Source organism: Carcharhinus amblyrhynchos, unplaced genomic scaffold (genome assembly GCF_965287045.1).
Source record: "Carcharhinus amblyrhynchos unplaced genomic scaffold, sCarAmb.v2.hapA scaffold_37, whole genome shotgun sequence".
Lineage (NCBI taxonomy): Eukaryota > Metazoa > Chordata > Chondrichthyes > Carcharhiniformes > Carcharhinidae > Carcharhinus > Carcharhinus amblyrhynchos.
Genome location: NW_027649778.1, coordinates 6,264,676 through 6,292,237, shown reverse-complemented (window position 1 = coordinate 6,292,237; position 27,562 = coordinate 6,264,676). Strand labels below are relative to the sequence as shown.

The window sequence follows — 27,562 nt, the reverse complement described above, 5'->3', positions numbered from 1 at the left end:
CGATTCCCGGCTTTAGGCCACTGTGTAGAGTCTGCACATTCTCCCCATGTCTGCGTGAGTTTCCTCCGAATGCTCTGGTTTCCTCCCACAGTCTGAAAGATGTGCTGGTTAGGGTGCATTGACCTGAACAGGCGCCTGACTGCGGCGACTAGGGGAATTTCATGGTAACTTAATTGCAATGTTAATCTAAGCCTTACTTGTAACTAATAAATAAACTTAAAAGGACAAATGAGACTCTTGACTCTTGAACATGAGTCCAGGCCTCTGGATTATTTAGTCCAATAACTGAACCACTTTGCTCTATGATATCCATACATGCAATTTTTAAAATTAATTTATTAGTGTGACCAGAGAAAACTAGTTCATTGGATTTCACGCTTATCCCCTCGGCCTAATACTCAACCCACCTCCAATTTTTGCACAAAGAAAATGCGTTTCACATTCAGGACGTTAACAGTTTTGAGGCCAGCGCCTGTGGCCGTCACGGCGAGTCTTTCGTCGTCTGCAGCTTGGGCTTCCTTGGTGGGTCAGGCCTTTCAAATGCTGCCAGCCGTTTGGTGTTTGACTGCCTCACCAGGTCCAGCTGCCGCTGCCCCCTTCGCAGCAGATACTCGATGTGCATCACATCAGTTCTGGGTATCTGCGCGTTTTTGCGAAATTCAGCGTGGATCAAGGACAAGAATCCAGGTTTCATCCTGGCCGCTCGGAGGAACTCTTTGTAAAGGTTTAAGACCTGCTTCTGCAGTTTGCTGTGTCGAACCATGGCGATCTGCCCGGGATCAGCTAAAATAAACCCAGAAATAACATTATGGCACTTGCTGCATTTCATTCCCAATGAAAATGTTGACTGGCGTGGCCACCTTCTGCGCTGTAAACATCTATGATTGGGCTGGCACGGTAGGTAGCACAGTGGTTAGCACTGCTGCCTCACAGCGCCAGGGATCCAGGTTCAATTCCCAGCTTGGGTCACTGTCTGTGTGGAGTTTGCATGTTCCCCCCCGTGTCTGTGTGGGTTTTCTCCCACAGTCTGAAAGACATGCTGGTTGGGATGCATTGACCCAAACAGGCGCCGGAGTGTGGCGACTAGGGGAATTTCATCATAACTCCATTGCAGTGTTAATGCAAGTTTTACTAATAAATAAACTCTATTGTCACAGGTGTTGGGACACAATGAAAAGTATATGTATTTACCCCGTTAATCCCCCTGACACTGAGGGGCAACTTAGCATGGCCAATCAATCTAATCCGCACATTTTTAGAGCATGGGAGGAAACTGCAGCACCCAGAGGAAACATACATATACGTCTGAAATTCCCAATCAAACCAATGTTTATATCTCTACAATACCTTTATAGAATCATAGAATTCCTACAGTGCAGAAGGCGGCCATTCGGCCCATCGAGTCTGCATTGACCACAATCCCAACTGCACCCTATCCCCATTACCCCATGCAGTTACCCTAGTTAATCCCCCCACACTAGGGGGCAATTTAGCACAGCCAATTGACCTAACCGCACATAGTGTCATAGAGGTTTACAGCATGGGAACAGGCCCTTCGGCCCAACTTGTCCATGCCACCTATTGTTTTAATTCCCTAAACTCATCCCAATTGGCTGCAATTTGGCCCATATCTCTCTATACCCATCTTAGCCATTTGACTGATTAAATGCTTTTTAAAAGACAAAATTATACTCGCCCATAGTACTACCTCTGGACTGTGGGAGGAAACCGGAGCACCCGGAGGAAACCCACACAGACACGGGGAGAACATGCAAACTGCACACAGACAGTGACCCAAGTCAGGAATCAAACCCAGATCCCTGGTGCTGTGAGGCAGCAGCGCTAACCACTGTGCCACCGTGCTGCTCCTCAGCAGTGCATGGCCACAATTCCCTGAAGGTAGCAGGACTGGTAAGGTGGTTAAGAAGGCATATTGGTTATTCTCCTTTATTGGCCAAGGCACAGACCATAAGAGCAGAGAGGCAACGCAAGAACTATATAAAAGGCCACTTTTAGAGTATTGCCCACAGTCAACACATTGTCAGGAGGATGTGCTCATAGCAGCAAATGTACAGCAGAGATTTATGGCGATGTTGCCAGGACTGGAGACTCACCCGAGGAAGGGGCAGCACTCTGAAAGCTCGTGATTCTAAATAAACCTGCTGGACTTTAAGCTGGAGTTGTGAGACTTCTTATTCGGAAATAAAGAAGGACCTTGGGATGCATATCCACAGATCCCTGAAGACGCCAAATGGAATACTTCCCTGGATTAGCTAATGCAAATAGAATGTAAAAGAGTAGCAAGGTTAAGACTCAGATAAAGACCTTTGCTCTGGAAATAGTTATGTTCGTCCAATAAATCAGTTGTGATAGACCTGTATAGACACACACAGCTACAGTATTGGTCATCTCACTATAGGAAGGATGTCATCACGCTAGGAAGGGTACAGAAGGGATTCACCACGATGTTGTTTGGGCTTCAGCATTTCATCTATAAAGTGAGGCTGGTTAGACTGGAGTCTTAGTGCAAAGAAGGCCATGGGATTGTGGAGGGGGACAGACAGAGAGAGAGAGAGAGAGACGTGATCATTGTATTCTATAGTGCAGGAGGCCACTTGACTCATTGAGTCTGCGCCAATCACAATCCCTCCCAGGCCCCATCCCCACAACCCCATGCATTTACCCTAGATAGTCTCCTGACGCTAAGGGACAATTTAGCATGGACAATCTACCTAACCCACACATTTTTGGACTGTGGGTGGAAACCGGAGCACCCGGAAGAAACCCACACAGACATGGGGAAATTGTGCAAACTCCACATAAATAAGCCCCTGTGAGGCAGCAGTGCTAACAACTCTGCCATCATGCCACCACCTTCCCCCCCCCCCCCACCTTATCGAGGTGGATATTGATAGATAGGGTAGATAAGAAGAATCTTTTCCTCTTTGCAGAGGGGCCAGTAACTAAGGAGACAGAGCTTTAAGATAAGGGGCAAGCGAATCATGGAGGAAAATGTTTTCTCATCCAGAGGGTAAAGTGTGGTAGAGGCTGGAATGTTCACACCATTTGAAAAACACTTAGACAAGCACTTGAAACACCACAGCACACAAGCTACAGATCAAATGCTGGAAGATGGGATTAGGATAAGTGCTTGATGGCTGACACGAACTCGATGGGCCGAAGGGCCTCTTTTTCTGCTGTAAAGCTCTATAAATGTTGAACTTTTTGCCTCTCTCTCTAAAACAGATGCTGCCTGAGTATTTTGGAGATTATTTCAAGATTTTCAGTATTTAATTACTTTGTATTCACCATTTTCCTAACCCTCCCTCAACTTCTGGGATGAAACTGATCACCTGAGGATGAGACATCCCCCAGCCTCAGCAACCCCCTTCCCACACGGAGGGAATAGCTCTCAGTGTTCATCCAAACAGCCAGCAGCCCTTAATATACTCAATGTCCCCCTTTTCCCATACTGAAACTCAACAAATTTCAATCCAAACCGGCCAAAATCCCTCTCCATTCGCCTCATACTTACCCAGAAAGTCCCGGTACTCCCAGTGCAGCGCCACCCCCAACCCCGGTCCTCCCATTGTGGCCTCTCCCCCTGCCCGGCCACCAAGCGCAGCGTCACCTTCCAACGCGGTCCTCCCAGTGCAGCGCCACTCCCAATCCGGTCCTTCGAGCGCAGCGTCACCTTCCAACTCGGTCCTCCCAGTGCAGCGTCATCCCCAACCCGGTCCTCCCAGTGCAGCGCCACCCCCAACCCGGTCCTCCAAGCGCAGCGTCACCCGCCAATCCTGTCCTCCCAGTGTAGCACCGCCCCCAACCCACATCAACCAGCGTCACCCTCCAACCCGGGCCTCCTTAGGTAGCGCCACCCCAATCCAGTCCTCCCAGTGCAGCGCCGCCCCAATCTGGTCCTCCACAAGCAGCGCCACCCCTAATCTGGTCCTCCTGGTGCAGTGCCGCTCCCAATGTGGTCCTCCCACAGCAGCGCCCCCCTCAAAACCGGTCCTCCCAACGCAGCGCCACCCTCAAACCGGTCCTCCCAACGTAGCGCCACCCTCAAACCGGTGCTCCCAACGCAGCGCCACCCCCAACCCGGCCCTCCCAGCGAAGCGGCGCACATCGCCATTACCTCAACCTTGGTCCTCCTACAAGCAGCACCCACCCATCACCTCTCCCGATCTTCCCACAGCGCCACCTATCGCCACCCTCAACCCGGTCCTTCTCGTACAGCGCCACGCATCTTCACTCCCGACCCTGTCCTCCCACCTCAGGGCCCTGACAGCCACTCCCAGCACAGCGCCATCTTTCGCCATTCTCAACTCTGGTCCTCCCAGCGCAGGGTCACCCAGCGCCACTACCCACCCTGCTCCTCTCCGTACAGCGCCACCCAGCGACATTCCCAACCTTGGTCCTCCCAGCTCCGCGTGCACCAGTTGCCCTCTCTGCCTCCCTCCTTGGCATTGTAAATCTCCTTACCAGAATTCATTAATAAAATAAAAATTAGAACCCATGGGATAGGGGATGATAGAGAGTGCAAGGGCGGAATTAGAAAGGAAATTATGAAAATTAGGAGCCAAATTTAACTAAGGGGGGGGGGTGAAAGGACAGATTAGCGATTAGAAAGATTATGTGTGTGAGAGCATGGTTCTCAATGAATACCTTGTGTTCCTCTTTTATTTACGTCATAAGTAGGCTGCCATTAACACTGCAATGAAGTTACTGTGAAACTCGCCACACTCCAGCACCTGTTTGGGCACACTGAGGGAGAATTTAGCATGGCCAGTGCACCCTAACTAGCATGTCTTTCATATGATGGTGAGAAACCGAAGCACCTAGAGAAACCCACACAGACATGGGGAGAACATGCAAACTCCACCCAGTCAATTGGGACAGGCTAGGAATTGAGGCCAGGTCCCTGGTGCTGTGAGGCTAACACAATGTAGCCCACTTGTGTTACAATTTTCCCTTCCTTACTTGACTCTTCCCGCACAGTACTAGCCATGAACCTCACCAGCCCCTTAACCCCAGTAATATGGCAGCATCAACCGCTCTACCCAGCACAGTACTCCACTACAACACACTGGCAAAGCACAATCACCTTCCACTGCTAGTGCAGAGGCCAGCCTCACATACCTAGTCTAAGATCCTTGCTGCTCACATAATTAACCTATTCTGCTCCTCCCGTGAGGATATTGCCTACAAATGATTCAATATAACGGTCACACTTTCTTACCCTCTCAAGCCACTACCCCGTGTGGATGGAACCTTTATCTTCAGATTCAGTCAATGATTCTCTGCACATTTACCCCTATCCCAAATAACCTCCCATAAAAAAGTGATTAAAGTTCTGACGAGTCCTTCACTGTGCAGAAAAATAAATTATAAAAACTTACAAAAATACAGCACATGCCAGAATGCAATGAAAAGCTTCTATGAGGTAAGAATGCTTTATTTCTTCACTAACTTTTACATCTCATCAAAATAAAACACATTGGTGTACATGTGCCTAAACCTTGCCACAGGGGCAGTCTTATAGTGTAGCCAATTGTCAAACATATCAGGTTAATAGAGCAACAGATGCTTTTCTTAAAATTTGTGCCACACAAAAAAAAAACTTGGAGAGACACAAGTGAACAGCACTGTATTTTAATTGTTAAATTTCTCACTACATTTAAGTGATCATCAGTAGAAGTTAAGGCAGAAACAAAGATATCCTTTGCATTCAACACAAAACTGTTATGTGCACACCCTGGTTATGAAGCAACATTTCAGGGACACAGGAGTGAATCACTGCCCCTTTTTTAAAATTGATGGAAGTGAGTGTTTGGCAAGGTAATGCAAACTTTAAACCTCAATTAAGTGTTATAAACTCATCAGGAAAAAAAACTGTTAAAAATTAAGACACGTTTACTATCCAACCTTGCCGATGTGACATTGTCCTCTCTGAGTGAATATCTCTGTACAGAATCAAGGTTTAACTGCCACATTAAAGCCTCTCATTTACAGAAATGACACCCACAGGTGTATGGGTTAATAAATTAAAACAATTCAACAAGAAGTGTGGTTGTGACTCACTCTCCCAGGAAATAAGTGACAGACAATCTTGCTAACTTTAAAATGGTAAATACCAAGGTTGCTGGCAATGTTATCTAAAACTCCTGTTGTGGCAATCAACAACAGCTCAACTGCTGAAACTGTAAGTTCAGATCTCTGCCATAGTGGGCAAAACACACAGGGAGAAAAAACACAAGGTTCAGATGGGACAGATGCCATTCTTTCACAAGTGTACCTAAATGACTAGTGATGGGCATTGTTGAGCCATAGTTGTGGTCTGATGCAATACGATATTAATTTCCATGGCTTACATTAATAGTAGCAACTTTTCACTCTGATCCCAACAGTGACTTGGGCAGCAGCTAGTTGTCAAAACCACTGCACTTGGCACCTTATGCACAGGTTTGCAAGTAATTAGAGTCAGCGAGTAAATTGGGAATATTCACGTTCCAAAATGTAAAAGTAAATGGTCATCTCCATTTGATCATGAGCTAAACTCTTATCGACAGAGCACGTAAAACAAATAAAGAGCAAAGTCCCAACGTTTTCAGGAACTCCAAGCAGCTGGATCCAGCTGCAGGGAGGATTCATTGTATTCAGCATCATCAGGACACAGACAGTGTAGCAATGCTTCCAAGATGTAGACAATCAGCATTCACATTTCATCATTTAGACCGTAGTCCTCCTCTGGATAATCTCCCACTGTTACGGCCTGTGGCTTCACAAATGCACCATACTTGTACTGACACTGAAAATACCTCTTTCCGTTCACACTGCAGAAAATAAATAAAAGCAGTTGTCTGAAGAGCAAAGAACTTAAGCCAATCTGACTGTGACAATTTCAAAGTCCAAATGCTATTTCAGCACAAGTCAATAAACCATCATTGCTAATCAACAATCTGTCCTGATTCTACCCCCCCCACCCTGCCCCACACAACCCGCCGACACATAGTTAAGAAAGCCCACCAGCGCCTCTACTTTCTCAGGAGGCAAAGGAAATTTGGCATGTCCACTACGACTCTCACCAACTTTTACAGATGCACCATAGAAAGCACTCTTTCCAGTTGTATCACAGCTTGCTACGGCTCCTGCTCTGCCCAAGACCATAACAAACTACTAAGTCTTGTGAATGTAACCCAATCCATCACGTAAACCAGCCTCCCATCCATTAACTCTGTCTACGCTTCCCACTGCCTCGGCAAAGCAGCCAGCATAATCAAGCACCCATGCACCCTGAACATTTTCTCTACCACCTTCTTCTTTCAGGGAAAAAGGTACAAAAGTCTGAGGTCATGCATTAACCGACTCAAGAACAGCTTCTTCCTTGCTGCTGTCAGACTTTTGAATGGACCTACCTCGCATTAAGTTGATCTTCCTCTACACCTCAGCTACGACTGTAACACTACATTCTGCACTCTCTCCTTCCCTTCACCCCTTTTGTATTCTAAGAACAGTATGCTTTGTGCATATAGCATGCAAGAAACAATATTTTACTGTATACTAATACATCTGACAAGAATACATCAAATTAAGGGAATTCCACATCTCAGACGTTACCTGCCATCGTGTTTCCCCAAAGGTTCATCATATTTGAGTCCAATCCAATATCCTGGTTTAAAATCTGTTTGACCTGAAACAGAAAGGCTATTTGAGATCAGAGGCAAACCCGGGCGGAGCTTGTGATGTTTATGTACGAAACAGCAGTGAAATGTGCAATCGAGATCCATGACTAGGGGCTTCTGAATGAAGATGCCTGACCTCCAAATAGTCCTGTGGACCCTGTTTCATGTCCAAAACTGCTCTGAACAAACAAGCTGAACACATTTTCAGGATACGTCTCAGAAGCATGCAGCATGTAAACAGAACAAAAAAATAAACACAATGGGGTGAGTATCCAATGGAGGACTTAGAGAAAACCAGTGATGTTCCCCCAGAGTAGAAAGTACAGGTCAGCATAGGTTGAGAACCATTTGTTATACCTGGTGAATAAAAGTCCTCCCTTCTCAGTTAGATGCTGCTTTGCTCTGTGGTAGAACATGTTGCTACATTTTTTTTAAAAAAGTGGAATCCCTACAGAGAAGGCGGCTATTTGGCCCTATCACCTGCACCGACAACTCAGCCCTATCCCTGCAACTGCACATATTTGCCCTGCCAGCCCCCCTGACACTAACAGACAATTTAATATGGTCAATCCACCTAACCCATACATCTTTGGACTGTGGGATGAAACCCACGCAGACATAGGGAGAACATGTAAACTCCACACAGACAGTGATCTGAGGCAGGAATTAAACCTGGGTCCAAGGCGCTGTGAGACAGCAGTGCTAACCACTCTGCTGCCCTATAGCTAGCCAAAATCAATAGTGGGCAGTGTAACAGGGACCAAAGCAATTCCTTTATTGCCAGCAGCTCAACCACTGGTTTTCCAGTCTAGATGGGCCACAAATACATGGCTCTGATGGGGCTACTTTAACATTCTAGGCTTCATCTCGTTCAACAAAAAGATACAACACAAAGGAATCAGTGTAGGGATGAAGTGGCAGGGGAGGAGAGTGAGGCAAAAGGAGGGGAAGGGAAGTTGGAAAGCATTGAAAGCCTAGAAAAAAAGGAACACAACAAGATACACCATACTTGAGAAAATGGGAAGATACTTTGAATGGTGGATTCTACTGCCAAATCACCAGCAACTTACCCACATACATCACTGTGCCTCGCTTGGTTGGCTGGCCCGAGATTAGAACCTCACACCTTGCACCAACTAGAATGGCATCAGCCAAAGCCTTTTCTTCTCGTATCCTCTGCTCAAGTTCAATCTGATTCTTTGCTTTCTGTTCCTCGTTATACAAGCCCAGTTTACTGCGTTTCATGAACAAGCGCATCGAATCTAAAACAGAAACCCATTAATCGTTTGGCTACGAACTACCAGAAGCACTTTCAGCTCACATTCTCCCACCAATCTGTGGGAACACAGTTCAACAGCTTACTATAGAAGTCAACTAACAAATGGATCTGGGGAGGATGAAACTTACCTGACCAATGCACATACTAAACTTCACTCATCAACTTCCAGCAAAGCCAGCTTTAGTGCTTTCTTCAAGGTGCCCCCCGCCCTGCCACATTACAGGAAGGATGCACTGGAGGGGTGCAGACAAGATGCACCAGGATGCTGCCTTCAATGGAATGTTTAAGTTATGAAAAGAGGTTACATAGGCTTGGGTTGTTTTTGGTGGAGCAGAGAAAACGGAAGGGCTACCAATTGAGATGTACAAGATTATGAGGGGCATAGACATAGTGGATAAGGAGCAGCTGTTCCTCTTAGCTAAAGGGTCAGTCACGAAGGGACACAGGTTCAAAGTGGGGGGGGGGTGGAGAAGGGCAGGAGATTTTTTTGGGGAGGGGAGTGTGGGAGCTATTTTACCCAGAGGGTGGAGATGGTCTGGAATGTGGTGGCTGGGAAGGTGGTAGAGATGGGATGCCTCACATTACAAAGTATCTGGATGAGTACTTGGCACATCATAACATTCAGGGCTATGGGCCTAGTGCTGGAAATGGGAGGTCAGGTTTTTCTTCTGTGCCAGTACAGACTTGATGGGCTGAAGGGCCTCTTCTGCACTATGAAATTCTATGGAACAACTATATAACCATTACAGAAGTGTAGATGAATTAAGTGATTTTTCTTGAGCAATCAGAAATTAGAAGTTGGATAAAATATCTGAGGAATGCAGGCCAGAGTTTTTGAATCAATATTATCAGCTAAGGCCACAGTATGATGAGGTTGCATTTTTGTCACATTCCCATTTACTCAGCAGATACTGGGTAAATGCTGCTTTCAGCACCATTAGAATGCTGTTATCTCACCACACTGCCTGCTTGGACACAGTCATTTAGCCAGGCTGGTGCCCATTCGCTCAACGTTTTGCACTGCTCTGTCCAAGCTGGGAAATTAAAAGATCCTCACTAAGAATCACTTCTCAAAGTTCCTCATCGCCAATTCAAAGATTCGCGAGAACTGTAAACATCATAACTGTACAGAAATATTTTGGCGGGGTGGGGGGAGAGAGGAGTCGGGGAACAAGTTAAGCAAAATGCATTATTAAAGTGAATTATAATTTTAAAAAGTTAAAACTAAAATCCAGAAATTTTTTTTTTCCTTAGACCAATTGTGGTCCATCAGGGAGAGTCCTTTCACTACCTCAGTGACCTGAGGATACAGCTTACACACCGTATCCCGTGTGCATACCACAATGGGATTTAAGGATTTACTGCTCCACCATATCCAAGCTATTACTTAAGATTAATTTCATGCGAGAAATAAAAATTGGATTTGCCACAAGGAATTTTCTTGTGGCAAACTCAGGGCAAGTGTAGGAAGAATCCAGAATTGTGGAATGCCTTTGTAAGGTAATCGAGTTATGTATACTTATAGGATTCGAGTATCTCAAACAATTGAGGTTTATAATTTTTGTTTTCACTCAATGGCTGGTGAACTTATATTACAGCTAGAAACAATGAAATGGTTAAAAGTTGCCCATACCCAGGATCAGCTTTTGGGTTTAATGTGACAAAGTATACAACTTAGCTGACTATGCCCTTCAACACTGGCTGAAAATGCAGTTTGTGTGGTTTGTGTTCATCTGATAAAATCTTGTCACTATACTATGAAATGAGAAGAGCCCCTGAGATAGTGATAGAACTGTGACAATGGGTCAGCTGGACTGCTTGGCATCTCATGTTTTGTCCGTGATATCTCATACCTGAGCGTGATTCATTCACAATAGCTTTCTGAATGTCATGAACCATCCAGGTTTATGAAAATCTCAGGTTCTCCTTCACAATTTACAGAAAGTCAACAACAAAAGCATCCTCAAATGGGTAATAGTTCTCCTGCCCCCCCCCCCCCCCCCCCCCGCCCCAAGGCCTGGAAGTCAGCTACTTAGAGACAACACATTGCGTGTCAAAAGCATAGTTGAACACAATGAAGAGATTACATTGCAAACCAAATTTAGTGCTGCAAATGAATTCACTTGCACTTTAGCATGCAATTTTTCTTGAAGTGCATCACCTCAGGTGACTCCTTCACACGTCTGAGCTCCTAGTTTAAGAACATTCCAGCAGCCAGAGCCTGGCCATTTCAGATAACCAATAGTTAAAATGGGAGAGAAATCTGAAATGGAGTCAAGTGCTCTTAGCCCATTTGACAAAAACAATACTACACATTATAGAATTCAAGGCTCAACATTCCACGGTCGGAGGACAAGCATGAAAGGAACTTTTGTAAAGACAGCGCAGACATTGCTCTCAAAGTCATCTCACCTGTTCTCTTATCATATGCTTCATTGGACATTTCATACTTTATAACTTTAGACACATCCTCAAACTCCCCGATCTTCACTCCACTTTGATCTATTACCTACAAAACAGGCACACAAAATAATTAAATTAATTTTAAAAGGAAGATGATAACTATTCTGCATTGTACCAGTGAGTGAAGACACAGTCTGCCCAGAAACACAAATTAAATTTTAACAAGCAGCTTTTGGTGCCAAAATAGGATTTCTATCTGTACTTGGTCAAACTTCACCAGTAATCATTTGGTATTTCTGTCATTTAGTGGATCTTTTTGATATATCAAATATAGTGATTTTAAAATTTCTAATGAGTATTACTACATTCCCATCTCAGCTCAGGAGTAATGAAAAAGTGAAATGGATTCAATCCATTGTGATTTTATACCACTTCAAACATTTCCGAAACCACATGGACTGCAGCACTTCAAGAATACAGCTCACCATCACCTAAAGGGGCAATTAGGAATGGGCAGTAAATGCTGGCCTAGTCAGCAACGCCCACATCCCATAAATGTATGTTTAAAAAGGTGATAAGTTTGGCAACAAGACTGAAGAAGTATGTGATGGTGCCAAGGGGAATTAAAGAGAGGAAAAGGTTGAAGATTTTAAAAAACATCCTCTTATTGATCTGAACAACTGAGGGATTCACATTCGACAAACTTTATTCAAAACAGTTATGTGACTATGCCATACTCACGTGTATCCGACAGCGGTCATCAATAGGATAGGAACCAAGCAATGCATCATCTTGGTTCAGCAAGCCAACGAACTTGTCATCTGGACTGAACAGCTGCAGCTCCATGCAGGAGGCTGGAGAGCCCACAATTAGTTCCAACTTGCACTGTCATTAGAAATGTTAAAAAACAGCTTCATCACAACATACCGAGGACTTTAACAGAAACTGAATACTGCGGTTAAGTAAGCCTTATTTTAAAATCAATGGTTACTTTTGACAGAAGTATAAAAACAAAAAATTCTATTCTTCCCCATAGCAGTAGAATCTTAAAATTAATTCTCAACAACTCTCTTCATTGCATCTTTCAAGCCAATTTTCCCTGTTATCCTATTTGCAATGTAACCCGTTTCAGGCATTGTATCTTTTCAATAACACATGCCGTGTCTTGAATGGAACAACTTGAGCAGCTTGTGTTACCTTCTGGGTTGTTACACATGCACACACCTCACAGAGCACATAAGAACAGGAATAGCCCATTCAGCACTTCAAGCCTATTCCGTGATTTAGTCTGCAATCCAATTCCACGAAGGTGGCTTCAGGAGCTTTCAGTTTTAGAGAACATGGCGTTCTGCACAACACCCACCACCCCATCCCACTCTTCTGATCAAAACTGGTAGAATTTTTTGAGGAGGTGACAAAAACGGTCGACAAAGGACGAGCCGTTGATGTCGTCTATGTGGATTTCAGTAAGGCGTTTGACAAAGTCCCTCATGGTAGGTTGGTTGAAAAGGTTAAGGCTCATGGAATACAAGGACAGGTATCTAGATGGATTGATAACCGGCTTGGTAATAGGAGATAGAGTAGTAGTAGTGGAAGGGTCTTTTTCTAGCTGGACGTCTGTCACTAGTGGTGTGCCTCAGGGCTCAGTACTGGGACCTCTTCTATTTGTAATATACATAAATGACTTGGAAGAGGGAGTATGTGGTGTGATCAGCAAGTTTGCAGATGACACTAAGGTGGCTGGACTGGCAGACAGTGAGGAGCAGTGTCAGGCAATACAACAGGATATAGATAGGCTGGTATATTGGGCAGATAAATGGCAGATGGAATTTAATCCTGATAAATGTGAGGTGACGCATTTTGGGAGAAATAACGTAGGTGGGAGTTATATGAAAAAGGTAGACCTATAAAGAGTATAGGAGTGCAGAGGGACCTGGGGGTACAAGTGCACAAGTCTTTGAAGGTGGCAGTACAGGTGGAGAAGGTTGTGAAGAAAGCTTATGGTATGTTAGCCTTTATGGAAAGGGGTATAGAGTACAAGAGCTGGAATCTAATGTTGCAGTTGTATAGAACGTTGGTTAGGCCGCATTTGGAATACTGCGTCCAGTTCTGGTCGCCTTACTACTGGAAAGACGTGGAGACCCTGGAGAGAGTGCAGAGGAGGTTTACCAGGATGCTGCCTGGTATGGAAGGACTGGGTTATGAGGAAAGATTGGGCAAATTGGGGCTGTTTTCCCTAGAAAGACAGAGACTGAGGGGAGATCTAATAGAGGTATATAAGATTATGAAGGGTATAGATAGAGTAAACAGTAGTAAGCTTTTTCCTAGATTGGAAACGCACATTACGAGGGGCCACGGGCTTCAGGCGAGGTATAATTCGGATGTTAGAGGGAGGTTTTTCACAGAGGGTAGCGGGGGTATGGAATGCTCTGCCAAGCAAGATGGTGGAGGCAAGCATGCTGGAGTTGTTTAAGAGTTACTCAGATAGGCACATGAGCAGGATGGAGATGGAGGGATATAAGAGACTGCTTTAAATAAAGTTCAGGAGCCTTGGGACATCCCTGGGAATCAATTGATTCCTACGGACCTTCCAACATATTTACTGGCTCACTTGTTTTACTTTTGAGCTTCTGGGGATTCCCTTGAATGTTTGTATAAGGATGTGCATGGTACTGATGTTTTTCTCTTTTAATCCACAGGTGCTTCGGTCCGCCTTGTTGTCCAACAAGGGGCATAACACGCAATGGGTCGTACAAGGGCTGCTCTTGGATGTTTCGAGAGTAGCCTAGTACTTCACATCATTAGTGTACACTTAAACTGGACCAGATGCTGGGCAACACGACAGCTCAGTGACTACCACTGTTTGCTGTGCAGATACATGGATTTGGGCAGTGTCTGTGGCAGTTTGCGCATTCTCCCCGTGCTTGCGTGGGTTTTCTCTGGGTGCTCCAGTTTCCTCCCACACCCCAAAGATGTGCTCTTAGGCTGAATGGTGTAAGAAATTGTCCCTAAATTAGTCTTCCCTCAATGTGGAATGCCATAAGCATAGACAAGGGTCATGGATGGAGAGGGGACTCAATGTTAAAATGGCAGCATGGGCTCGTTGGGCCGAAGGGCCTGTTTCCCATGCTGTGTTGTTCTTTGTTTTGTTCTAAAACATTGGATTATCTGACCCCATGTCTCCCAATGTGGCTCAGTCATAGCTTGGTTCATATTGCTCAGGTGAAATGCCCTGGAATGTTTTATGACACTAAAGATGTGATGCAAATAAAAATTGGTGATCCCACTGTGTAAAAAAGTAATTGACAGCTTCCCAAAACAGCAGGTGTGAGGGAATGTGCGATGTCTACGGCAGGCTGAATGTAGAGATGCTGAAGACAAAGCTAACAAATTAGCACCTAACTCATTAAAGCTTCATTTGTTGTAGAAAAGTACTTGTGAAAATACAGTGCTTAAAGGCCAATGTTAAAATTAACTATCTTCCCTTATCTTTGGGTAAATATAGTCAAAATGTGTCAAGACAAAACATCCAAATATCAGTACCCTCTGTTCTGTTCCCAAACCTGAGAAATTTATGCATTTGGGGAACAAGTTTTAGGTGCCCAGATCACTAGCCACCAGTCCCTATCCCTCCATACCAACACCTTTACTTTCTCAGGAGGCTAAGGAAATTTGGCATGTCAGCTACAACTCTCACCAACTTCTACAGATGCACCATCAAAAGCATTCTTTCTGGTTCTATCACAGCTTGGAATGGCTCCTGCTCTGCCCAAGACTGCAAAAAAATTACAAAGGGTCATGGAGGAAGCCCAGTCCATCATAAAGCCAGCCTCCCATCCATTGACCCAGTCTACACTTCCTTGGGAAAGCAGCCAACATAATCAACCCCACACACCCCCTGGACATCCTCCCTTCCACCTTCTTCCAGGAAAAAGGTGGAAAAGTCTGAGGACACGTACCAAATGACTCAAGAACTTCAGACTTTTGAATGGAACTACCTCGTATTAAGTTGATCTTTCTCTATACCCTAGCAATGACTGTAACACTCTCTCCTTTCCTTCTCTATGAACGGTATGCTTTGTCTGTATATAACACAAGAAATAATACTTTTCACTGTATACTAATAAATGTGACAATAATTAATCAAAAATTGAAAACTTTGGTTGGGTGCAATGTTTGTTGCACTGCATGACAAGGTTCCAGGCTACTGTGTACTTTACAAGAGACCCTAATTCCAACAGCACGTTACTAATCTTGTATACTTGACTCCCAAGCAATACCAAATCATACCCACCTAGCAGGATTCTTACTTTGAGTAAGGAGGGAGAAGCAAGAGAAAGCCTTGCATTTATGTCATCCTTCTCACGACCACCAGCCATCTTTTCAAAGTGCTTTACATCCAATTCAGTATTTTTGACACTTTTTCTCTGCTGCAATATAGTTTCTTTGCTCCTGCCTTATTATCCTGCCTGAATGTCCTTCTTTACTCCAATCTTTACTGGAAACATCCATTTTAAGATGGATGTCCCACTAGATGCCTGTAACTTCTCTCAGACATCAGCTAGAGATTTTGTTCTAACCCGGGAACAGGATATACCCTCATGCTGCAGTGCACATGGCTGAGATCCTAAGGGGAGTTGGAGGGAAAGGATGTTTCTTCTTATGGGGAGAATTGAGAACTTGAGAACTTTCAAAACAAGGAAGCTTGGACAGAGATGAGAGAAAAAAGGCTGCTCCTTCATCAGACTCCAGTTAGCCAATGAAACAGAAACATGGAAGATAGGAGGCTGCCACTCAGCCCTTCAAGCCTGCTCCCCCATTCATTATGATCATGACTGATCATTCAACTCAATAACCTAATCCTGCTTTTCCCCCATAACCTTTGATCCCATTCATCCCAAGTGCTATATCCAACCGCCTCTTGAATACTATAAAGGTGCAGCACTCCAAAAGCTCATGATTTCAAATAAACCTGTTGGACTTTAACCTGACATTGTGAACCTTCCGACTGTAAAGTTTATAGAAGGATAGGTAAGAATGTGAAGTTGATTTAAAAAAACAGTTCAGCCCTGACCTTACTGAATGAGAGCAGGCCTGAGGGGCCAGAGGCTTACTCTGGCCCCTTACTTTCTGATGCAGATGGAGGAGGAGAAAGTGGGTTCCCGGACCTGTGTCCTTTGTTTGAACACAGGGGAGTACGATAGGATGAGAGAGGAATTGGCGAATGTTGATTGGGGGAGCACATTGGAAGGTAGGTCTGCTGAGGAACAGTGGAGGATCTTTAAGGAGATCTTTCTTGGTGCTCAGCAGAAATTTATTCCGATCGTTAAAAAGGATCATAGGAGGAGAGATAATCAGCCGTGGATAACGAAGGAGGTAAAGGAGAGTATTAAATTAAAAGCGGATGCGTTTAGAGTAGCTAAGAGTAGTGGGCGAGAAGAGGATTGGGAGAGGTTTAAATATCAAAGAATGACGAAGAAGTTGATAAAGAAGGGTAGGATAAACTATGAAGCTGGGCTAGCGCTAAATATAAAAAAGGATAGTAAGAGTTTTTATAAATATATAAAAAGGAAGAAGCTAACTAGGGTGAACGTTGGACCCTTAGAGGATGAGAGCGGGGACTTAGTGGTAGGGGATGGAGAAATGGCTGAGGCCTTGAATAACTTTTTTGTTTCGGTCTTCACGGAGGAGGATGTGAATAGTTTGCTGGGTGTTAGCGATGGAAAGACGGTAGGAGTGGAGGGCCTGAATGACATCATTGTTACTAGAGAGGCAATGCTCGACAGACTGGAGGGACTGATTGTGGACAAGTCCCCAGGACCGGATGGAATGCATCCAAGGGTTCTGAAAGAAATGGCAGCGGTGATAGTGAATGCCTTGATGATTATTTTCCAATCCTCGCTGGATTCCGGGGAAGTGCCGGAAGATTGGAAAACGGCTAATGTTACGCCGTTGTTTAAGAAGGTTAGCAGGCAAAAGGCAGGGAATTATAGGCCGGTTAGTTTAACGTCTGTTGTAGGTAAAATGCTCAAATCCGTAAGCAAGGAGAAAATAGCGAGGCATCTTGAGGAGAATTGTTTGATAGAGCAGGCGCAGCACGGTTTCGTTAAGGGGAAGTCGTGTCTGACGAATTTATTGGAGTTCTATGAGGATGTGTCTAGGGCAGTGGATAGAGGAGAGCCGGTAAATGTGGTTCTTGATTTTCAGAAGGCGTTTGATAAGGTGCCGCACAAGAGGTTGTTACAGAAGGTTAAGGGGCATGAAGTTGGGGGTAGGGTGTTAGCGTGGATAGGAGATTGGCTGTCAAATAGGAGGCAGAGAGTGGGGGTCAATGGGTGCTATTCGGATTGGCGGTTGGCGACTAGTGGAGTGCCCCAGGGATCGGTGCTGGGGCCTCAGCTATTTACCATTTATATAGATGATCTGGAGGAGGGAACCGAGTGTATGGTGTCGAAATTTGCTGATGACACCAAGGTTGGTGGAACGGCAAATTGTGCGGAGGGTGTGGAAAGTCTGCAGAGGGATCTACATAGGCTGGGCAAATGGGCCAGGAACTGGTAAATGGAATTTAATGTTGGCAAGTGCGAAGTTGTCCACTTTGGTAGGAATAATGGTAGGAAGGACTATTACTTACATGGCGAAAAACTGCAGCATGCTACGGTGCAGAGGGACCTCGGGGTCCTTGTGCATGAGTCGCAAAAACCCAACCTGCAGGTGCAGCAGGTGGTCAGGAAGGCGAATGGGATGCTGGCCTTCATAGCGAGGGGGATTGAATATAAAAGCAGGGAGGTCTTGCTGCAACTGTACAGGGCACTGGTGAGGCCGCAGCTGGGGCACTGTGTGCAGTTTTGGTCGCCGCACTTACGCAAGGATATTTTGGCCTTGGAGGGAGTGCAGAGGAGGTTTACTAGGCTGATACCGGAGTTGAGGGGGTTGAACTATGAGGAGAGGCTGAATAAACTAGGCTTGTACTCGTTAGAGTTTAGAAGAATGAGGGGAGATCTCATTGAGACATAAGATGATGAATGGGACGGATAGGATAGAGGTGGAGAGGCTCTTCCCGCTCAGAAAGGACAGTAGGACTAGAGGGCACAGCCTCAAGATAAGGGGGGAGCAGTTTAGAACGGAGTTGAGGAGGAACTTCTTCACTCAAAGGGTGGTGAATCTCTGGAATTCTCTGCCCATTGAAGTGGTGGAGGCTGCCTCGCTAAATATATTTAAGACGCGGGTAGATAGGTTTTTGACAGGCAAGGGGATTAAGGGTTATGGGGAGGAGGCAGGAAAGTGGAACTGAGCCACAACAGATCAGCCATGATTTTATTGAATGGCAGGGCAGGCTCGAAGGGCTGGATGGCCTACTCCTGCTCCTATTTCTTATGTTCTTATTATGTTCTTACTCCTAATTTGTCTGTTCATATGTATGTTTGCTTTCATTGTGGGTGAAAACCAGTGCTTCATCCCTCGCATTGTCACCAGATAATCTGGTACCATATCAGATATCTCTTTACAAATGTCAAGCCTGTAATGTTTCTCTTGAGAAATCAGTCCAGATGCTCTATGACTCTGAGTGACAAGGTCATTTACGTTTGGGAAGTGGGCCATTAGTCAGTCAGGATAATGCATGGTCGATGAGGTGGAGGGGTTGGTCTTTTGAGTGGTCCAGCACACACCACTGCCAGCTGCTGAAGCCAAAACAGCCTTCTTCAAAACAGGCTTCACGTGGGCATCCTTGGTAATCCTTGACCAGTCATCATGAGCCAGGAGGTAGGCGAGTGTTTGACCATTGCACCAAGCAATTGACACCACAAGTCTGACTGGACAGTGGGCTTGACTTGTCCATGAATGGCAACTGCGAGGAAGAGCGCAGGCGCAACCTTAGACACCGCCTCACAAATTAGCCACGCCCCTACCTCGGGTAGTCCCAGGAAGCACTGTCCGCGACCCCGCCTACAAGTAAGCCCCGCCCCTGACTACGCACACGCCCCGGCCAGTCTTCCGAACTCCGCCCCACGTTTTTCGTCCCGCCCCCATTCACCCACAAATCGACTACCCCGCCCGATTTTTCCGAATAGCGGCCAGACCAGCCGACAATCGGACTGACCTCCCCCATACCATTGCCCCGCCCTAACGCCCCGGCCCCGCCCACAACGAACCAACCCCTCCTCTCCGCCGACAGTCAGCTCCGCCCACCTGCCCGCTCCCCAAGCTGGGCCCTCAGCCTCCGGTCTCCGGGGGATTTTAGTCGGCGGGGCCCCAGCTTCGGGCCCTCTCTCTTTGACTCACTTTCAGCTCGGACACGGTGATGCCGCGGTTGAATCTTTTCTCCGAGATAAAGGAGGAGAGCGAGCTGCTGACCCGCACCTCCACCACCGGCGTCGACACCACCCGGTAAGTCTCCTCCTCCATGGCCTGTCCTCAGGGCTCGGCCCTCACCGCCTGCTCCGGCTCTCCCCGCCGATTAACGGGTAGGGCCTGGCTGGCTGGCCGCGGATGGGTCACCTGCTCAGTCCTGGAGTCGCCCGGCCGCTGCTTTGAATCCCGGGGCCGTTAACCGCTCTCGCTGCTCCACTTCCAGAACCTTCCAGCCGCCGCCTCGCCGCCAACGCTTATTGGAAGACGCCATGGTCACGTCTTTTCCTCAAGGGCCAATCGGCGTCAGAGGGGGCGGAGCCAGCTGAATGATAGGGTGGGTGGGGGGGGAGCTGAGGGGGAAGGGGAAGAATTAGGGGGAGAGGTCTGGGGGGAGGGGCTAGGAGGAGGGGTTTGGGGGGATTAGGAGGAGGGGTTTGGGGGGAGGGGCTAGGAGGAGGGGTTTGGGGGGAGGGGCTAGGAGGAGGGGTTTGGTGGGAGGGGCTAGGAGGAGGGGTTTGGGGGGAGGGGCTAGGAGGAGAAGGTTGGAGGGAGGGGTTAGGAGAGGTTTGGGGGGTGGGGTTAGGGGGAGAGGTTTGGGGGGTGGGGTTAGGGGGAGAGGTTTGGGGGGTGGGGTTAGGGGGAGAGGTTTGGGGGGTGGGGTTAGGGGGAGAGGTTTGGGGGGTGGGGTTAGGGGGAGAGGTTTGGGGGGTGGGGTTAGGGGGAGAGGTTTGGGGGGTGGGGTTAGGGGGAGAGGTTTGGGGGGTGGGGTTGGGGGGAGGGTTTGGGGGGTGGGTTGGGGGAGGGGTTTGGGGGGTGGGGTTGGGGAGGTGGGGTTGGGGGGGTGGGGCTAGGGGGAGGGGTTGGGGGGGTGGGGCTTGGGGGTGGGGTTGGGGGGGTGGGGCTAGGGGGAGGGCTTGGGGGTGGGGTTGGGGGGAGGGGCTTGGGGAGAGGGGGATGAGTTTGGGGAGGGGGGAGAGGGTTGGGGGATGAGTTTGGGGAGGGGGGAGAGGGTTGGGGGATGAGTTTGGGGAGGGGGGAGAGGGTTGGGGGATGAGTTTGGGGAGGGGGGAGAGGGTTTGGGAGAGGGGAGAGGGTTTGGGGGAGGGAGAGGGTTGGGGGAGGGAGGGGTTTGGGGGAGAGGGTTGGGGAGGGGTTTGGGGGGGAGGGAGAGGGTTGGGGGAGGGATTTGGGGGGAGGGAGAGGGTTGGAGGAGGGAGAGGGTTGGGGGAGGGATTTGGGGGGAGGGAGAGGGTTGGGGGAGGGATTTGGGGGGAGGGAGAGGGTTGGGGGAGGGATTTGGGGGGAGGGAGAGGGTTGGGGGAGGGATTTGGGGGGAGGGAGAGGGTTGGGGGAGGGGTCCGGGGGGAGGGAGAGGGTTGGGGGAGGGGTCCGGGGGGAGGGAGAGGGTTGGGGGAGGGGTCCGGGGGGAGGGAGAGGGTTGGGGGAGGGGTCCGGGGGGAGGGAGAGGGTTGGGGGAGGGGTCCGGGGGGAGGGAGAGGGTTGGGGGAGGGGTTTGGGGGGAGGGAGAGGGTTGGGGGGAGGGGGAGGGGTCCGGGGGGAGGGGGAGGGGGAGGGTTGGGGGGAGGGGTCTTGGGGGAGGGGTCCGGGGGGAGGGAGAGGGTTGGGGGAGGGGTCCGGGGGGAGGGAGGGGGTTTGGGGAGAGGGGTCCGGGGGGGAGGGAGGGGGTTTGGGGAGAGGGGTCCGGGGGGGAGGGAGGGGGTTTGGGGAGATGGGTCCGGGGGGAGGGAGGGGGTTTGGGGAGAGGGGTTTGGAGGGAGGGAGAGGGGTTTGGGGGGAGCGAGGGGGTTTGGGGACAGGGGTTTGGAGGGAGGGGGAGGGGTTTGGGGGTAGGGGAGGGGGGAGGGAGTGGGTTGGGGGAGGGGTTGGGGGTGGGAGGAGTTGAGGGTATGGGGAGGGGTCAGGGAGAGGGGTTTGGGGAAAGGAGGACGGGGTGGGTTTGGGGAGAGAGGGACGGGGAGGGGTCAGGGAGAGGAGGTTGGGGAGAGGGAGAAGGGAGGGGTTGAAGGACTGAGGGGAGGGATGGGAGGCTGTAAGTCTGCACCAGCAAAACCACCAATAAGTCTACACATCTGTGGAGAGTCCACTCCAGGGCGTGCAGCCCTCTGCTCAACTGTAGACAGATATTGCATCTTGGAGATGGATGGTGGCTTTGACAGCAGCGATTTTGTAAGGCACTGATGGACATCCAGGCGCACTCTCCATAACAGCGGAGAGGGAGGAGTCAAGCTCGAACAGGAATGCGTTCTCACAATTGTGAGAATGGAATGGGGAGAGCAGCCAGCTCCACAGGGCATTGAGCATGGGTCAATGCAGGCCAAATCCACAGCTCAGTATCAATGTCTGATGCCTTAAATAGATTTGAAGTTTATTTCAGGTTTAAGAACATAAGAAATAGGAGCAGAAGTAGGCTATCTAGCCCTTCGAGCCTGCCCCGCCATGCAATAAGATCATGGCTGATCTGAAGTGGATCAGTTCCACTTTCCTGCTTGCTCCCCATAACCCTTAATTCCCTTATCTATCAGATATCTACCTACCTGTGACTTAAACATATTCAACGAGGTAGCCTCCACCACGTCAATGGGCGGAGAATTCCAGAGATTCACCACCCTCTGTTCTAAACTACCTCCCCCCACTTATTTTGAGGCTGTGCTCTCTAGTTCTGGTTTATTTATTAGTGTGACAAGTAGGCTTACATTAACATTGCAATGAAGTTACTGTGATAATCCCCTAGCCGGCACACTCCCAACGCCTGTACAGAGGGAGAATTTAGCATGGTCAGTGCACCTAATGGGAAGAAACTGGAGCACCCAGAGGAAACTCACACATACACGAAGAGAATATGCAGACTCCACCGACAGTGGCCTGAGCTGGCAATCAAACCCAGGTCCCTGGCGCTGATTCCTTACTTGTGGTCTCACGGTGTACCATTTATCTTCAGCAAGCCACTCCCCAGCAGAACAGCAGGAGTGACGTTATTTGTAACAGGGTTTGTGGCAGTTGGACTCCTTTGAGAATCTCATCCATTGATTGATTGTAGCAGTCTTTAGTGGAGCCGTCAGTCTCCTCATCCCAGAGGTCATTGGTCAAAAGCCTCTCAGCAATCAGAGAAGGGTTATGACCAGCTTGCAGCTACCTGTGCTGAAGCCACACTGATGTACCACATCCACAAGGTGGGATATGTTTATGGGTGTTTGAAATATGTTGGTAGGTTTTCTCGATCAGTCCATAGAATTATTAGCACCACTTACACATTTATTCCATTATTGTAAAGAATCATAGAATCCTACAGGGCAGAAGGGGACCATTCAGCCCACTGGGTCTGACCAACCACAATCCCATCCAGGCTCTATTCCCATAACCCCATGCATTTACCCTAGCTGGTCCCTCTGTCATTAAAGGGCAATTTAGCATGGTCGATCCACCTAACCTGCATGGTTTTGGACTGTAGGAGGAAACGAGAGCACCCGAGGAAACCCATGCAGACACGATTAGGTGCATTGACCCGACCAGGCGCCGGACTGTGGCGACTAGGGGAATTTCACAGGAGCTTTATTGCAGTGTTAATGTTGTGACTAATAAACAAGTTTTAACTTTAACAGGGAGAATGTGCTAACTCCTCACAGATAGTGACTGAAGCCGGGAATTGAACCCAGGTCCGTAGCACTGTGAGACAGCAGCACTAAACACTGTACCACCCAGCAGCGCTAACCATTGTGCTACCGTGCCACATGTTGAGTACCACTTGCCCACTGAGGCTTGGCTGCCCGAAGTCATAAAAGGATTATCGCCATTCAGTCCATCATGCAAATCAGACTCCATCCATTGATCCCGTCTACACTTCCTGCTGCCTCGGGAAAACAGCCAGCATAATCAAGGACCTCACGCACTCCAGACATGCTCTCCATTTTCTTTCGTCAGGAAAAAGCTACAAAAGTCTGAAAACACATACTGTCCAATTCAAGAACAGTTTCCAAATCCAGACTCCTCTGAGAGGCCTGAAACCAGAAGTCATGGAAAAGCTAGCTAGTTCAGGGGGCTAGGAGAATAATGGAGCCTTCAAGGCCAGAAATCCCCAGCAAAAACTGGGGGATTGCCGGCGATGGGAATCCTGAAATCTGGCCATTTAAAATTTTTTTGTTGCAAATATATATTTTATTCATAAAATATTAAAGCACATTACAAAATATTTCAAAAGGGCTGTCACAGAAAGTGCACCTTTCCTGCATAAATCAATTTGTATATAAATCCAGAGTCATTCTGACTGTGAAAATGCAGACTTTGGTTTCCTGTATGTGGCATCTTATCCTTCGTACCAAAGTGTTCCACATCATACTTAGCGATGCTGCCAATTACAAACCCGTCTCACAAACTTACTGACATTGCAATTTAGCTTGCTACAATCTTTCACCGCATTAATTAGTTCGCAAGTTTAAAAATTGTGTAGCTTCTCCATTCCAAATAATTTGTGTAAATATTGAACAACAGTGGTCCCAACATCGATCTCTGTGGAAACACTTCACGGGTTTTGCCAGTCTGAGGATGAAGATCTAACCCCTGTGCTATTCATTGTGCTACTTATATCCTGACGCCACATGATCTCATCTTTGTCAGTAATCTAATCTTTGCACTGGTGCGACAACAATAATCTCTCCCTCAATGTCAGTAAAACAAAGGAGCTAGTCATCGACTTCAGGAAACGTGGTGGAAGACATGTTCCTGTCTACATCAGTGGTGCTGAAATGGAAATTGTAAAAGTTTCAATTTTCTAGGTGTTCAGATGACCAACAATCTGTCCTGGACCCGCCACGGTGACAGGAAAGCCCACCAATGCTTTTCAGGAGGCTAAGAAAATTCAGCATGTCCATTACAGCTCTAACCAATTTTTACAGATGCACCATAGAAAGCATCCTATCTGGATGTATTGGAGCTTGGTATGGCTCCTGCTCTGATGAAGACTGTAAGAAACTGCAAACAATTGTGAACATAGCCCAGTCCATCACTCAAAGCAGCCTCCCGTCATTGATTAGTCTACATTCCCTGCTGCCTTGGGAAAACAACGAGCATGATCAAGGACCCCATGCACCCTGGACATACTCTCTTCCGTCTTCTTCTGTCAGCAAAAATATATAAAAGTGAGGACATGTACCAACCAACTCAAGAACAGCTTCTTCTCTGTAGCCATCAGATTTTCGAACGGTCCTATTGTATATTAAGTTGATCTTTCTCTAGTCCCTTTCTGTGACTGCAACACTATATTCTGCACCCTCTCTTCCCCATGTACCCTATGAACAGTATGTTTTGCCTATAAAGCATGCAGGAAACAATACTTTTCACTGTATCCCATTTCATGACAATACTAAATCAAATCAAAAGTTCTTTAGAAAATGCAACTAAATTCCATCCACTATTAATATGTTTGGAGAATTCAATAAGGTTTGTTCCTTTTTGAAATCTGTGCTTACTTTTTAAAAAAGGGTTGCATTAATTTTCATTTTACCAGCATTTTAAACTGGTCTGTAGTACCCTTGGGCTGTTTCCTCTCCCAAGATGCCATGATTAAAGTTTTAAACTTAAAGTTTGTTTATTAATCAAAAGTAAGGCTTACATTAACATTGCAATGAAGTTACTGTGAAAATGCCCTAGTCACCAAACTCTAGCACCTGTTTGGGGTCACTGCACCTAACCAGCTTGTCTTTCAGAACGTGGGAGGAAAACGGAGCACCCGGAGGAAACCCACACAGACACAAGGAGAAGGTGCAGATTTTGCACAGACAGGAAATCGAACCTGTTGCGAGGCAGCAGTGCTAACCACTGTGCTGCTCCATTAGCATTCTGGTGATCCATTCCATAGTCTGAAAACTTATCACCACAGTTAGCAGTTCTTAGTTAATTTTAACTTTATTCTCCGAGATTTGATTAATTAAACACTTGATATGATTGTAAAATAATTAAAGTGTGAGACCGTAATTCCACAGGGCTCACCGTTTATATGGCACCATTATTCCAAATTCAGAATTTCTTTTTCCCAATTTTTCCTTATGTCACAGAGACTTCTATGCAAGTGGTGGCAGGGTGATAGTAGTGTGGTGATATTGTCACTGGACCAGTAATCAGAACCAGGCTAATACTCTGGATTTGAACCCCACCACAGTAGATGGTAGAATTTGAATTCATTAAAAGCATATCGATGACCACGAAACCATTGTCGATTTGGGTCACTAACATCCTTCAGGGAAGGAAATCTGCCAGGCTTACCCAGTCTGGCCTGTATGTGACCACAGAGCCACAACAATGGGTTGACTTTCAAGTGCCCTTTGAATAAGGACAAATAGAACATTACAGCACAAACAGGTCCTTCGGCCCACAAGTTGCACCGATCACATCTATACCTACCAAGCCAGAGAACTATCTGTAACTCCCAATGCCATTAGATCCCATATACTCATCCAAAAGTCTTTTAAAAGACCCCAGCAAGTTTGCCTCTACCACCGCCGATGGCAGCCAATTCCACTCACTCACCACTCTCTGAGTGAAAAACTTACCCCTAACATCTCCTCTGTACTTGCTTCCCAGCACCTTAAACCTGTGTCCTCTCATAGCAACCATTTCAGCCCTGGGAAATAGCCTCTGAGAATCCACCCTATCTATTCCTCTCAACACTTTATAAACCTCTATCAGGTCGCCTCTCAACCTTCATCTCTCCAGGGAGGAGACCTAGCTCCCTCAACCTATCTTCATAAGGCATGCCTCCCAATCCAGGCAACATCCTTGTAAATCTCCTCGCACCGTCTCAATAGCTTCCACATCCTTCCTGTAGTGAGGTGACCAGAACTGCGCACAGTACTCCAAGTAAAGAAGGAAGGGTAATAAATGCTGGCCAGCCAGTAATGCCCCTGTCCCACAAATTAATAAATAAAAATTGAGTTCTAGACTATATTTGAATTTAGCTCGATTTCAGATTAATCCAAGGCTAATTAGACATGTTTTTGTTTAATCAACAAAGTACAACACAGGAAGAGGCCCTTCAGCCCTCCAAACCTGCGATCTTTCATTATCCCACAATTCCTACTTAATCAGATTTTAATTATTTTAAGCTTTGAAATCCTTAACTATTTAATTTAGACCCTCATATCTGGTTAATTAAACACTTCATATAGTTATACAATAAAGCAGATAACTGCAATTCTTCAGCCACTTCTTTGAGGTAGCTTTCTCAGATTCAGAACCTTGTTATCGCTTCTGTCACTGTTGCCTCTCCTCCAAGCTTCTCCCTAATTTCCCCTCAGCCCCATCCTCCACAAATCCACCCCTTAAGCTTGCTCTCACCTCCCTGCCCCCCTCAGCCACACTTGCTTTCCCTCAAATCTGCCCTCTTCCCATATTCCCCAACAGCTCGACCCACTCCCCTCATCCCCCAGCCCCACCCTCTCCCCTCATTTCTCCGAAGCCTGGCTGCTTCCTCCTTATCCGTCTTCTCTAAATCCCCCTCAGCCTGATCTTGTTCCCTCATCCCATCCTTCTACCTAAACACCCCAGCCCCACACTCGCCCCCTCCTCAGCAAGGTCTCTCCCCTTCCCCCCTCAGCCCCGCCCTGTCCCCCTTAGACCCACCTTGCCCCCTCTCAGTCTCACTTATCTCCATCCCACACCGTCCCCCTTCCCACCCTCTCTTCCTCTGCCACGCCTCCTCTTGTTGTCGCTCCTTCCCCATTCCACCTCAGCTATGCCCTCTCCCCCTCCCCCCACCCTTAACCCTGCGGTCTTCCCCTCCCCCCTCCATCTCCCCCTCAGCCCCTCCCTCTTCTCCACATCTCCCTTCAGC

The 27,562-nt window shown here is 47.3% G+C and overlaps 2 protein-coding genes across 4 annotated transcripts; both read right to left on the bottom strand.

Moving 5' to 3' along the window:
• Positions 1 to 318: 318 nt before the first annotated feature.
• On the bottom strand, positions 319 to 3,589 carry sdhaf1 (succinate dehydrogenase complex assembly factor 1). 3 transcript variants are annotated; one of them, XM_080218239.1, is made up of 3 exons: positions 3,536 to 3,581; positions 2,115 to 2,273; positions 319 to 783 (listed from the first exon to the last, which is right to left on the bottom strand). In XM_080218239.1, exon 3 carries the CDS (start codon positions 761 to 763, stop codon positions 482 to 484), a length of 282 nt encoding a protein of 93 aa, XP_080074365.1. In that variant the 5' UTR covers positions 764 to 783; positions 2,115 to 2,273; positions 3,536 to 3,581; the 3' UTR covers positions 319 to 481. The 3 variants fall into 3 exon arrangements, with proteins under 3 accessions (XP_080074365.1, XP_080074366.1, XP_080074367.1); XM_080218240.1 differs by lacking the exon at positions 2,115 to 2,273 and having other exon boundaries at positions 3,536 to 3,589; XM_080218241.1 differs by lacking the exons at positions 2,115 to 2,273; positions 3,536 to 3,581 and adding an exon at positions 1,348 to 1,399.
• Positions 3,590 to 5,639: 2,050 nt separating this feature from the next.
• On the bottom strand, positions 5,640 to 19,960 carry tbcb (tubulin folding cofactor B). Its single transcript, XM_080218295.1, has 6 exons — positions 19,651 to 19,960; positions 12,109 to 12,252; positions 11,377 to 11,473; positions 8,756 to 8,947; positions 7,621 to 7,693; positions 5,640 to 6,836 (listed from the first exon to the last, which is right to left on the bottom strand). Exons 1-6 carry the CDS (start codon positions 19,771 to 19,773, stop codon positions 6,719 to 6,721), a joined length of 747 nt encoding a protein of 248 aa, XP_080074421.1. The 5' UTR covers positions 19,774 to 19,960; the 3' UTR covers positions 5,640 to 6,718.
• Positions 19,961 to 27,562: the final 7,602 nt, after the last annotated feature.

Coding starts and splice junctions, on each gene's coding strand:
- sdhaf1 (XM_080218240.1), bottom strand. CDS start 763: ATGGTTCGACACAGCAAACTGCAGAAGCAGGTCTTAAACCTTTACAAA.
- tbcb (XM_080218295.1), bottom strand. CDS start 19,773: ATGGAGGAGGAGACTTACCGGGTGGTGTCGACGCCGGTGGTGGAGGTG. Junction 12,253..19,650: donor TCACCGTGTCCGAGCTGAAA/GTGAGTCAAAGA, acceptor TTCTAATGACAG/TGCAAGTTGGAACTAATTGT. Junction 7,694..8,755: donor AGGCACAGTGATGTATGTGG/GTAAGTTGCTGG, acceptor TTTCTGTTTCAG/GTCAAACAGATTTTAAACCA.